The following is a 12314-nucleotide window of genomic DNA, read 5'->3' on the forward strand; positions in this document are numbered from 1 at the left end:
GTTACTTCTGAGTAGACAATGCACAGGCTTGGGCTCCAAGAGACACAATGCAACAACATGGAGAAGGCCTTTTAAATGACCCTCTCAAGATGGCGGTGGCGTCAGGCACTTTATAAAACTTGACCTTCTCAAGATGGCAGCCTTCAGGCTACGTTCCCAGCTCACCGGAAACCGGATGTGTCCTTTCCTAAAAGCATTCCGGCTGCTCAGCTCTCCTTTCAGGCCGTGCTATCGTTTTGTTCTCTCATGGACGCTCAAGGCTTGCCTGAACGTGACGGTAGAGCCTCTGCCCTTCCGAAGATCCAGAAATAAGGGAAGCTTCTGTATGAAAACAGGGCTGGGATGAGGGAAATCAGAACAGACCGAGCCCATGACCTTTCCAACATGGCCGTTGTTTCATGCGCCCTTCTCAATATGGCGGTACGAGTCCGTCAATATTTTCCTTCCCCCTCTTCCCGGTCTCTATGGTTCCTTCCGTGCGTTCTTTCGCCCCTCTGATGCGCATGCGCGGTCCTCCTCCGCTTCCACCAGCCGAACCTCGGGCTGGGCTGTCCCGAGGCCGCGGTGCATGTTGGGGTATCGGGGGCTCTGCTGCTTTCTCCTCTCTGGGGGGTCTGGGCTGAGGCTGCAGAGATGGTGAGTAGGGGAGGGGCGGCCTGCGGGGGGGCGAGGACGTGACGGGGCGGTGGTTGGGGTGACCCATGGCCACCCACAAGGCTCTTCCTCCTCCTCTTCCTCCCCCTCCCCTCAAGGACAGCCCCCTCCACCCTCCCAGCCCTGGCCCCGCCTCCTCCTGACGTCAGACCCCCCTGCCCCTCCCAGCACTCCAGGCACTTCCCTGCCCCAGGACCCCTTGGGGGGAGGACCCTCTGCCCCACCCCACACCCCCCTCAGCTTCCCTGGCCAAAGACACAAGGGGGGCTGGACCTGCCCTCTGATCCCTCCCCCTGTCAGTCCCTTTCCTACCCCACACCCTGTGTTAGGACAGACACAAGAAATAGTTCTTTACCCAGCATGTGATTGGTCTGTGGAACTCCCTGCCACAGGATGTGGGGATGGCGTATGGCCTGGATGCCTTTACAAGGGGATGGGGGGTCTGTGGAACTCCCTGCCACAGGCTGTGGGGGTGTCATGTGGCCTAGATGCCTTTAAAAGAGGGATTGGACAGATTTCTGGAGGAAAAGTTTGTCACAGGTTACAGGCCATGATGGGTGCAGTTTCCTGGTTTTAGAAGTAGCTACCTCTGAATGCCAGATGCAGGTGTTGTCTTGTGTGCTCCCTGAGGCATCTGGTGGGCAGCTGTGACATCCAGGAAGCTGGAGCAGATGGGCCGCCTTTGGCATCATCCAGCGAGGCTCTTCTTATGTTCAGTTCTTTTTTTGTTGCCTGACACTGGGTGCTGCCAGCCTGCCTACAATGCTTATTTTGTATTTATTTGTGGAATCCCTCTTCCCCCCCCCCTTCAAGGAGTACAAGGCTCTGTGTTTGAGAATCTGCCCATTGTTATCTTCATAACAACCTTGTAAGGTAGGTTAGACCAAGAGGGGAAGTGTCTGGCCATGGTTGCCCAATAAGAACATAAGAACATAAGAACAGCCCCACTGGATCAGGCCATAGGCCCATCTAGTCCAGCTTCCTGTATCTCACAGCGGCCCACCAAATGCCCCAGAGAGCACACCAGATAACAAGAGACCTCGTCCTGGTGCTCTCCCCTACATCTGGCATTCTGACTTAACCCATTCCTAAAATCAGGAGGTTGCGCATACTCATCATGGCTTGTACCCCATAATGGATTTTTCCTCCAGAAACCCGTCCAATCCACTTTTAAAGGCGTCTAGGCTAGACGCCAGCACCACATCCTGTGGCAAGGAGTTCCACAGACTGACCACGCGCTGAGTAAAGAAATATTTTCTTTTGTCTGTCCTAACCCGCCCAACACTCAATTTTAGTGGATGTCCCCTGGTTCTGGTATTATGTGAGAGTGTAAAGAGCATCTCCCTATCCACTCTGTCCATCCCCTGCATAATTTTGTATGTCTCAATCATGTCCCCCCTCAAGCATCTCTTTTCTAGGCTGAAGAGGCCCAAACGCCGTAGCCTTTCCTCATAAGGAAGGTGCCCCAGCCCCGTAATCAGCTTAGTCGCTCTCTTTTGCACCTTCTCCATTTCCACTATGTCTTTTTTGAGATGCGGCGACCAGAACTGGACACAATACTCCAGGTGTGGCCTTACCATCGATTTGTACAACGGCATTATAATATTAGCCGTTTTGTTCTCAATACCCTTCCTAATGATCCCAAGCATAGAATTGGCCTTCTTCACTGCCGCCGCACATTGGGTCGACACTTTCATCGACCTGTCCACCACCACCCCAAGATCTCTCTCCTGATCTGTCACAGACAGCTCAGAACCCATCAGCCTATATCTAAAGTTTTGATTTTTTGCCCCAATGTGCATGACTTTACACTTACTGACATTGAAGCGCATCTGCCATTTTGCTGCCCATTCTGCCAGTCTGGAGAGATCCTTCTGGAGCTCCTCACAATCACTTCTGGTCTTTACCACTCGGAAAAGTTTGGTGTCGTCTGCAAACATAGCCACCTCACTGCTCACCCCTGTCTCCAGGTCATTTATGAAGAGGTTGAAAAGCACCGGTCCCAGGACAGATCCTTGGGGCACACCGCTTTTCACCTCTCTCCATTGTGAAAATTGCCCATTGACACCCACTCTCTGCTTCCTGGCCTCCAACCAGTTCTCAATCCACGAGAGGACCTGTCCTCTAATTCCCTGACTGTGGAGTTTTTTCAGTAGCCTTTGGTGAGGGACCGTGTCAAATGCCTTCTGAAAGTCCAGATATATAATGTCCACGGGTTCTCCCGCATCCACATGCCTGTTGACCTTTTCAAAGAATTCTATAAGGTTTGTGAGGCAAGACTTACCCTTACAGAAGCCATGCTGACTCTCCCTCAGCAAGGCCTGTTCGTCTATGTGTTTTGAGATCCTATCTTTGATGAGGCATTCCACCATCTTACCCGGTATGGATGTTAGGCTGACCGGCCTATAGTTTCCCGGGTCCCCCCTCTTTCCCTTTTTAAAAATAGGCGTGACATTTGCTATCCTCCAATCTTCTGGTACCGTGGCTGTTTTGAGGGACAAGTTGCATACCTTGCATACCAATGTGGCCTGTGAACTTGGGATTTCCTAGTCCTGGTGTTCTAATGCAGTGTTCCTCACTATTTGTCCCTTACCATACACAGTCCACCTGTTGGAAGTAAATGGTGATGATGACATCACCAGTTACTTCCAGATTGGGAGCCAGATACAACGTGACAAAAATCAGTAAGAGGCTCAGGGCAGATAGGAGGGCTTTTCTGACTGTGTAAAACATGCTGGCTTAGAGCATTGCCCACCAAGCCTCCTACTGCTGCTTGTCACATTGCATCGCTGGTCTCGCTGCCTGGGAGCCGGGGTCCCATGAGTACCACCAAACACCACCTCAAGTACCACCAGTGGTTTGAGTTCCACTGGCTGATAAACAGTGCTCTAACCAGTATGCTACACTGATTCCCATGATGCACAGCCCAGTCACTTTGGCACAGTTTTTGGAAGGGGTGTAAAACACACCTCTGGTGCCGGGCCTTTGATTGACTGTCTCTATTTTGTTGTAAAATATTATCTTGCTGACTTTTTAAAATGCCATTTATGTTCTTGCTGTTATAACCTGCTTTGGGCTTTTTTGGAAATTTGGTATATGACTATTTTAATTTTATTTACTTTTTTACGATGCCTATCCCATCTATTCATGCCGATAACAGGATGCTCAGGGTGGCTAACACAACCAAAACTTAAAAGAAAAAGAACCCGTGCATTTAGAAAACAAAACAGCAGCATCCATGTTAGTTAATGACAGATCTTTTCCTCCTTTAACCCTTCTTTCTGTCCCCAAAGCCTGCCTCATTCTTCCCATATACCCCAAATTTACATATTTACGCAATTAATACATAGTATTATTGTAATGGAGCTAAGCTTGGTTAGAGTGCTTAACTAGGACGTGGGTAACTGTCTTGCAATCCTGTCAACTACGCCAATTTGTCCCGTCCGAATTATAACTCCGTCTCCCAATGCCCACTTTTTTGGCTAATTAAGACATCCTTATTTCCAAGAACAGCAGCTGTGGTGTGCAAAGGAATAAACACAGAACATCTATAGCAATTAACCAAATTTATTGCTACAAACAGTGACACTCCCTATACTTCCTCTTGTCCAGAGGCTTTCCCTCCCCAAAACTCCACTTAACTTAGTGGGTAAAGGTCCAAAGCCTCCAGTCCAAGTCCACTCCAGCTCAGTCTCCCAAAGCACAGTCCAATTCAGTCTTCTGCAGTCCAGTCCTTTCCATAGCAGTCCACTGCAGCAGAGTCCCTTTCTCTGTATCAGAGTCCTCCAGCAGGGTCCTGGCAGTCCTCTCTTCTGTGTCCTGGTCTGTCCATGTCCCATAGTCTGGGGTTCTGTAGGTCTGGGGCCAAGGTACCATTGGTCTTCTGGGGCTGCCTTTTATTCCTGCAGCCTCATTAAGTCCAAATTAGGCTCAGGTGAGCCATCCCTTCAGTCCATGTCCATTCAAAGTCCCATCAAGGTCAGATGAAGCTCATGTGTCCATCAGTGTCTCCATTGGCCCAGAGCTGTCAGCCAGCTGTCAAAACATGGAATCGCTGTCAACACCACATCATCCACCTGATGATCTTCTGATCTTCCATTACAGTAACTGGAATTCAAATCCGCACTCATCTATTGAGCCTATCACTATCTCTCCGCTTAATCCATTTCTGGCCAGCCCACAGGTATACACATTTGGTCCCTGTTGCATATATGCAACATTTGGGCAGAAATGGCTTAACCAACTTTACAGGGCTATTGTAAGGACAAAATGGGAGTCAGGGAAGCAGTGTGTGCTCTCCTGAGTTCCATGGAGAAAAGGTGGGGTATAAATGTAAATGTGAAAGTATTGTCATATAAAGTGGCCATGGGATTCTGACATTAGGTGACTTCCTATCCAAGAAGTTCATTAGGGAAAATTTAAATTAATTTCTTGATGTTTCTCCAACCAAGCTTTCCTGGCCTCTGTGTAATGCTGACAGAAGCAGAGAAGATTTGAGGAACAGCAATAGATACTGTGTTTAAAGGAGTAAGAGTACAGAAGCAATGCAGAAAAGTTGAAGAAACCTGGGAACTTCTAGCTTTCTTTGGAGAAGGAATGGGATATAAAAGGTTTTCTGACACACAGCACATCTGAAACCACCAATTGTTGGCAGAAAGAAAATTTATTGCATTTTGTCCTGCCCAACATCTACAGCTGATTGGCCATGACCCATGACAAGGTCATGCCCTGCTGTCAGTTGGGTCAGACCACTACAATTTTTTTGTATGTTGTGATGTTTCTCTTAAAACAGAGAGAAAGGGTAAAGGTGAGTGCTGAGTCTGGAAATATTGAAGATCAGTTCCCTAACTGCACAATTCTATGCATGTCTTCTTAGAAGTAAGTCCCATTGTATTCAGTGGGGCTGACTTCCAGGACAGTGTGTATAGGATTGCAGCCCTAGATGCTCAGCAAAGCTCGTGGATACTAGACCCTTTTACTACCCTTTACTGTCTCTGCAACAATCCTTTAAGATAGGATGAGAGAGACTATATAAGATCATCCAGTGAGCTTCAGGGCTATGATGGATTTGAACCCAGGCTTCCTTGGTCCTGGTCCAACACTCTGCACATTATTCATGCTCAGATGTCTGTAGTTTCAGAGAAAGCCCAGAGAGAACCAAGGGAATGATGGAGCTGAAGGGTGTCTAAAAATGGGTTGAGTAAGCAACAGCTAGGAATTGTGTTCTTTCAGTTATAGGGGAGAGGGTCAATAGCCTTTTATGTGTTGCCAAATTCTAAACAGCAAAGGATCAGCATGGACTCCTCTTCACCAGAAAAAAAAACACTCTGAAACTAATATGTCTGTGTCCAGATCTAAATCTACAGACTTTTAATGACTGAATCTGGTTTCAGTTCTGCTATGAACAGAGATTGGACTGTGTTTATTTAAGTTCCCAAAGCTTATGCAATATTCTCTCCACTAAGCAGTTCTATGTATGTCTGTGTATTACATTTGTACCCCACTTTTCAGCTAGGATTGGCTTACAATCAAAGAAGCCCACAGGATGTTACAGTTATAATCAGTTTACATGGAGGGTTTGGCAAAGTCTTACAGCCCTTGGCAGCTGCTGATGCAGTCCAGAGGGACAGAAAGAACTGCAGGTGGGCCAGAGGGCAGAAGACACTTGTCTTTCATTTTCTGCAAAATGGTGGTAATGCCACTAGGTAATGTCTGCTTTGCACATGACGTTGGGTGGAAAGTTGTTTGGAGGTGCCAGTGCGCCTGTGGCAGGTGCCAGAAAGCCTTTTCTGAAGAATGCAGTCTTTTGATAAGATTTTCAGCAGCCTTCTCCAGGGTCAGGGTGGACAAATGGACACCCCCAGAGTGCTTGTGCTCTCATCTTGGGAAAAGTCTTGCCCTGTCATAGTTCCTGTTCCAACTGAGCTTTTCTGAGGAGACAGACGTTTGCTTTATTTATTACATTTTTATCCCACCTTTCCTCTGTAGCAGCAATCTCCAGTGTGGAGGCCACCGTGCAGTGGGAAAGGGTTCTCCAAAACGAATGGCGCTTACTGTTCCTCTGGGGAGCCTCATGAGGACACTGATCTTTCCTGAACTGAGCCCCTTCCAGAGTTTGTTGCCCCAGCAGCCATTGTGCCCGGATTTCCAGGCAGACGTGGAAGCCAGGGCCCTGTTCAGGGGAGATAGGCACCACACGGTTTCCCCATGGAGCAGTAAGTGCCATTCATGTGAGGGGAAGGGTTATGCAGGGTGCAGGTTTACGCAGGGGGAGGGGTTATGCAGGGTGCCAGATCCTGCCCACAGGCTGGAGTCTGGAGAGCTCTGCTCTACAGACCTAAAAACTCTATACAAGGTTTTCGTTTCTCTGCTCCCTGACAGCAGGCCTGTGAGTTCAGTAAGACTGAAAGAGAGAAGGGAGTGGCCCAAAATAACCTTGTGAGTGTCATGGCTGAATGGGGATTTGGAACTTGGGTCTCTCCAGTCTTGGTGTTCTTAACCACTACACAACACTGCCTCGAGACATTCAGTGATAAGATGTTTTACTTAGGCATGTAAATCTCTGTCACAGGTGTCCAGGTGAGAGCCTTTATGACAGCAGGTAGGGATCCTCTGAAAAAGATGGTGGTTCTGTTTTTCCCCCTTTTGAGCCACAAATGTCTTGACTTGTGTGGGCAGCTAGAATGCGAAAGAGATTTCATGGACTGGTTTTTGCTTTAACTAACCAACCTCTCCTTCAACAGGACGTCTTTCTAATGATCCGACGTCACAAGACGACCATCTTCACAGACGCGAAGGAATCTAGTACGGTGTATGAGCTGAAAAGAATTGTTGAGGGGATCCTAAAGAGACCCCCAGAAGAACAAAGGTTATACAAGGTATGGGGGGGAGGTGGGACCACCCTCAATTTGTGTAGTGAAGGGCACAGTGTGGGGTGGTCTTTCTTCAGATGGCACTCTGGCATCAGGAGTTGTGGTCCTGCTAGGTTGGCAATTCAGTACCACTGTCGTCATGCTTTAAAAAGTGTTAAACATCCATCAGTTTGATAACACAGCAAATTCTTGAAAAGCAGCAAAATGTTGGGATTCAGAGATTAGAGTAAAAAAAATTGACTCTAAATTGAGCAGAAAAAAGATAATGAATTATACTTGTAATGCTTTAGAGGCCAGTATGGGTGAAGTTTTTTTCAGGCACGTATCCTAAGATCCAGGTCTTCAGGAGCATGCTGGTATCACTGAAGTATGCTGTATCACAGGTGTTTAAGCATCCTTGCGATGAAATAGATTCATATCCAGATACTTGCAATTGAAATCTGAGCATTTGGTCCTGTAAAATGGGGGTTGGCAACAAGCAGCCCATGGGATCATACGTGGCTGCAGTTTAGCCAAGTCTTTGAAATGCCTAAAAAGCTCCTTTTTCAGCATTGGATATGTGGAGATCAGCTATGGCTAAAAGGCTGCTTCAAGGTCCAGCCAGCCTCTTTACATCCTATGGCTGTCTTATGCTGTCACACTCGGTCACAGGGTAGCTTGAAGTGAGATAACCACTGTGTCCTTCAGCTGTTGGAGCGTTGGCCTTAGCCATAGAGACTCAAGTTTTAATTTTGCAACGAATCTCACTGTGTCAGCTTTCATTTTTCCCTTACAGGGTGAGTCTAAATTGAGGTTACGGGGCTGTGTGTGTCATCCTGAGCAGTTTGGATGAAGGGCAGAATGAAAATGCAACAGATCTGGGTTGGTCTTCCTAGAGACTGGCCCTTTCAGCCACATAGCCTTTCTCCAGGCTCTTTTCTCGGTCACGCTAGAGTGAGCTCAAGAGATGGACCGAGAAAGTGGCACTGTGAAAATTGTATAGCAATACAGTCGTATGGTGTTTACAGCGGGCAAAATGCTTCATAAGTCTGATATTTTTTTTCCATCTCTGAGACAGGTTGCTGCATGCCTAAAGCCACCCAGTCAATTCCTAGCAAACCTGGGATTTTCAGGCTAGTGTTTTCTATAGTATTGATACAAAGGAATTGTTTATCTTCTCTTCCCTCAAAATAAGAGGCATGCTTCATTCTTGCATCCAGATCTTTTCAGTCAGCTTCCGGAACAATGCAACTGTGCAACCCGGTAGCCTTCCAGCAATCCCCTCTTCGTGCTGTCATTTGGGCTCTCGGAGATAAAGCTGTGTTTTCGGAGCCATGGTGATGATTTTGAGATCCCCCCCCCCATGGCTGACAGCTGTTCCACAGGCAGCATCAAGAACTCGCAGCATATTCTTAGTTCCTCTTTCACAATGATTTCGCTACTCTTATTTTGGTAGAAATGGGGGGGGTCAGTATTGTATGGGGCCACCACCATCCCAATTTGATAGGCATAATGTAGTGGATCATCAACCATAAGGGTCATTCTTTCCCTTCAGACCATTTCATAGCACATTTTAACCTGTCCCAGAGCTCAGCCATGGGCATGGCTACTCTGTTAGAACTCACTAGCACTCCGTATGTGTCTACCCTAATTCTGCCTCTTCTGGATGCAACCTGATTTGCCTTTGATGCCTAATTTGTTGCTGTTATGGGGTCACTGCCTGGCAGCCACAATTCCTTTTCATTAACAGTCTGTGTGTTTTTCAATGCACTGTTTACTTTTGCCACAAGTCCTCCAGAAGTAGCTGCATTTTGCTCCCAGATGAGTCAAAGTCACATGTGTCATGAAGGCTTCTCTCACTTCCCTATGCGCTTTGTTGCCACCCTGCAGGAGGACCAGCTACTGGATGACAGCAAAACTTTGGGAGATTGTGGCTTCACTAGTCAGACAGCACGACCCCAGGCCCCAGCTACAGTGGGCTTGGCCTTCAGAGCAAGTGGTGAGTGATTTTGTGCTATTGTTCCTGTTTGGGTGGACAGAGTTGAATGTGTTTGAACCATCACTTTGAATGGGGATGGTGAACAGTTCTGGTATGAGGCTACAGAAGTGTTTGTTTAATGCATGGCTCTGGCCACACTGGATCTTAGAATTTCGCTTGATGTGCAGAATTGTGAATCGCCCTTTTGACATGGTTGGCAACCTTCAGTCTCGAAAGACTATGATATAAGCCTACAGCACCTGGTATTCCCAGGCGGTCTCCCATCCAAGTACTAACCAGGCCTGACCCTGCTTAGCTTCCGAGATCAGACGAGATTGGGCATGTGCAGGGTAACAGTTGACATATTCGACTCTAAAAACAAGCATCTAGTCCGACACATTGTAGTGTTGGAAAGCTCTTAAAAGGCTAATTCCAGTTTTACTTGCCAGTTCCTTATGGAATGGTACCCTTTCAGTTATACCATTTTCATCAGGGCCCTGGACCTAGAATAGCAGAGAAGCAAAAGCCTCTCCGTTTTCCATCATTTTTGCCAACATGGAACTGAATGTCTGCAGTCTGTCAAACAGACTTATTTGCATTTACAGTTCACTGCTAAGCATATTCCTTGTGCTGTTTGTTTGGCTTCACACAGGGCCATTAGTAGCTAGCATTAAATGATCATTCCTGTTGCAGATTCCCTGCAAAGCCACAGGAACAACAGTGGAGTTGATAGGCACTTGGGAGCTCAGTCCAGCCCCCTAGAGGCTTTCCATTTTGCCCCTGATGTCAGGGTCTCTCCCTCTTCACTGTGCTGTTATGCACCTTAGAGTGCAATCACATTTTCCTGAGAGTAAGCCCCTTTGAACAGAATAGGGCTTATTCTGAGTAGGCCTGGTTAGGATTGTTCCCTAATTCACTTATCTCATACAGAGCAAAGGACTCTTTTATAGTATGATCTGCAGTAGAGGCTGGAGATCTCTGCTTCCATCAGTTGGCCACTGCATCCCACAAGTGAGCCAAGATAACAGGCTCAAGGGGGTGAGGAGTTAAGGTGCATAAGGGGTGGGCTGTGCTGTTCTGTTGCTGTGCTGTTCTGTTGCTGTTCACACTGTGGAGGTGAGGGTTGTGGAACTTTCTGTCTCCCCTGTGAGCGACTCGATGGGCAAAGCCCAGTGTTGCTGGTCTTCCAGCACTTTCTCTGTATTTAAATGCGCTGTTGAAAATGGATTGGCCAGCCTAGCCTGGAACTGTTTCCAGGCGGCAGTACTGGTGGAGCAGTGTCCTCCTTAAGGGCTGCTTCCTCTGGGCTTCCTCCCAGTGAAGGAAAATACAAGACTATCACTTCTCACCTTGGAGGGCCAAAGCCAGAAGGTTGTTTAGTCCTCACCAAAGTGTCTGTCTGAACAATACAGAAGGAAAATCCTTGACTTCTGGGAGTTGGTGTGGGAAAACACAACCACTGTCTGGAAAAGGAAGAGGTAGGCTGTCCAAGCGTGGGATGATTAGCATTACGTTCTGCTCTCAGCAAGCTTGCAAAAACATCTCCTCAACTTTATGAGATTGTGGGGATGGAGGCTTGTGGTAGCCAGCCCTACAAATGACCTATGTCTTTCTCTGTTCCAGAAGATGCCTTTGAGCCCCTCCGCATCGATCCCTTCTCCAGTCCCCCAGAGCTCCCAGACGTGATGAAGCCCCAGGACTCCAGCAGCAGCGCCAACGAGCAGGCAGTGCAGTGAGAGTTGGAGGGCAGTGGAGAGGGCTGCACAACTGGTGGCGCTCTGCCCCTTCCTATCCCTATCCACCCTTCCTGACTCCTCCAGTGTGGAGAGAGACATGGCACCATCCCTTGCCTCCAGTCCAGCTTCCCGGTTTTTTCCACCCCTTCCTGTAATCAAGACCACACCCCCTTCCAGGCCCTTTCTCACCCACTCATCACAGAGAGCTATGTTTTCATTTTGGTTTTGAAAACAATAAACGTTCAGCTGGTTTTTTTCCCCCCCTCTTTGTCTTGTGTTGTGGGCCTCGGCTACAAAATGCATGAAGGGTCAGGATGGTGGGGAGGCGGCCACACGCCCAGCCCAACAGCTGGGGGCTCTTCAGGACTACCGCATTCAACTGGTTAGATTAGCTGATGAAAAAGAAAAACCTGTTTTGTGAAGGAGAGAGCTGGTGTCACATAGCAGCAGAGAGACTAAGTACACCAGCCTATCTTGCACTGGAACAGGCAAGGCAGGAGGCTTGCACTGTATCCAGCATCAGATAGGATACCACAGTGGCTCAGCCGAAGGTAAGGGGAAACTACCCCTGGGAAAGCCACTGCAGCCCCTATGGGTCTCCTCGAACTTGCACCACCTCCTGTGGCACATGCCTGAGGAGAGCGAAGTGGCTTGAAGCTACTCTGCACTGCTCAGGGAAAGGGGTTGGGATCCAACATAACTGCCTCTCACTCCCTGTCTGCCCACCCCCGGGGCTGCCCACCACCTGCCCTCCCCCCATCCAGGCCCTCCTGCCTGCTCCCCACCTCCTCCCTGCCCACCCCAGAGCCTTGCGTTGCTGATCTCGGCCAACACAAGACTTGGTCCCTCCGTCGGTGCTGAATAGAGGCTGAATTCAGCCTCTGCGGGCCAGCATACCTCTGCGCGTTGGCCTAACCGACTCATGAGGAGGAGCAAGTGTGCCTTATGGCATGTTTTCAGCCCTCCTGGGCCAATGCAAGGGACTTGCGCCAGACCAAGGGCACCTCAGGATTACGCCCTAAGCTGCAAAGGAGTACATCTCAATTCAAATCTCACCTTTGCCACGGGCACCCCCCTTGTGTCCTTAGACATCCT

At 48.4% G+C, this 12314-nt stretch overlaps 1 protein-coding gene and 1 pseudogene across 1 annotated transcript; one reads left to right on the forward strand and one right to left on the reverse strand.

Annotated features, from left to right (window-relative positions):
* Positions 1–502: 502 nt before the first annotated feature.
* ELOB (elongin B) lies at positions 503–11476 on the forward strand. Its single transcript, XM_066628553.1, has 4 exons — positions 503–636; positions 7398–7532; positions 9396–9504; positions 11107–11476. Exons 1-4 carry the CDS (start codon positions 634–636, stop codon positions 11217–11219), a joined length of 360 nt encoding a protein of 119 aa, XP_066484650.1. The 5' UTR covers positions 503–633; the 3' UTR covers positions 11220–11476.
* Positions 9732–9845, reverse strand: LOC136654920 (5S ribosomal RNA; annotated as a pseudogene).
* Positions 11477–12314: the final 838 nt, after the last annotated feature.

This window comes from Tiliqua scincoides, chromosome 5, assembly GCF_035046505.1.
Source record: "Tiliqua scincoides isolate rTilSci1 chromosome 5, rTilSci1.hap2, whole genome shotgun sequence".
NCBI lineage: Eukaryota > Metazoa > Chordata > Lepidosauria > Squamata > Scincidae > Tiliqua > Tiliqua scincoides.

Coding starts and splice junctions, on each gene's coding strand:
- ELOB (XM_066628553.1), top strand. Junction 7,533..9,395: donor AAGAACAAAGGTTATACAAG/GTATGGGGGGGA, acceptor GCCACCCTGCAG/GAGGACCAGCTACTGGATGA. Junction 9,505..11,106: donor CTTGGCCTTCAGAGCAAGTG/GTGAGTGATTTT, acceptor TCTCTGTTCCAG/AAGATGCCTTTGAGCCCCTC.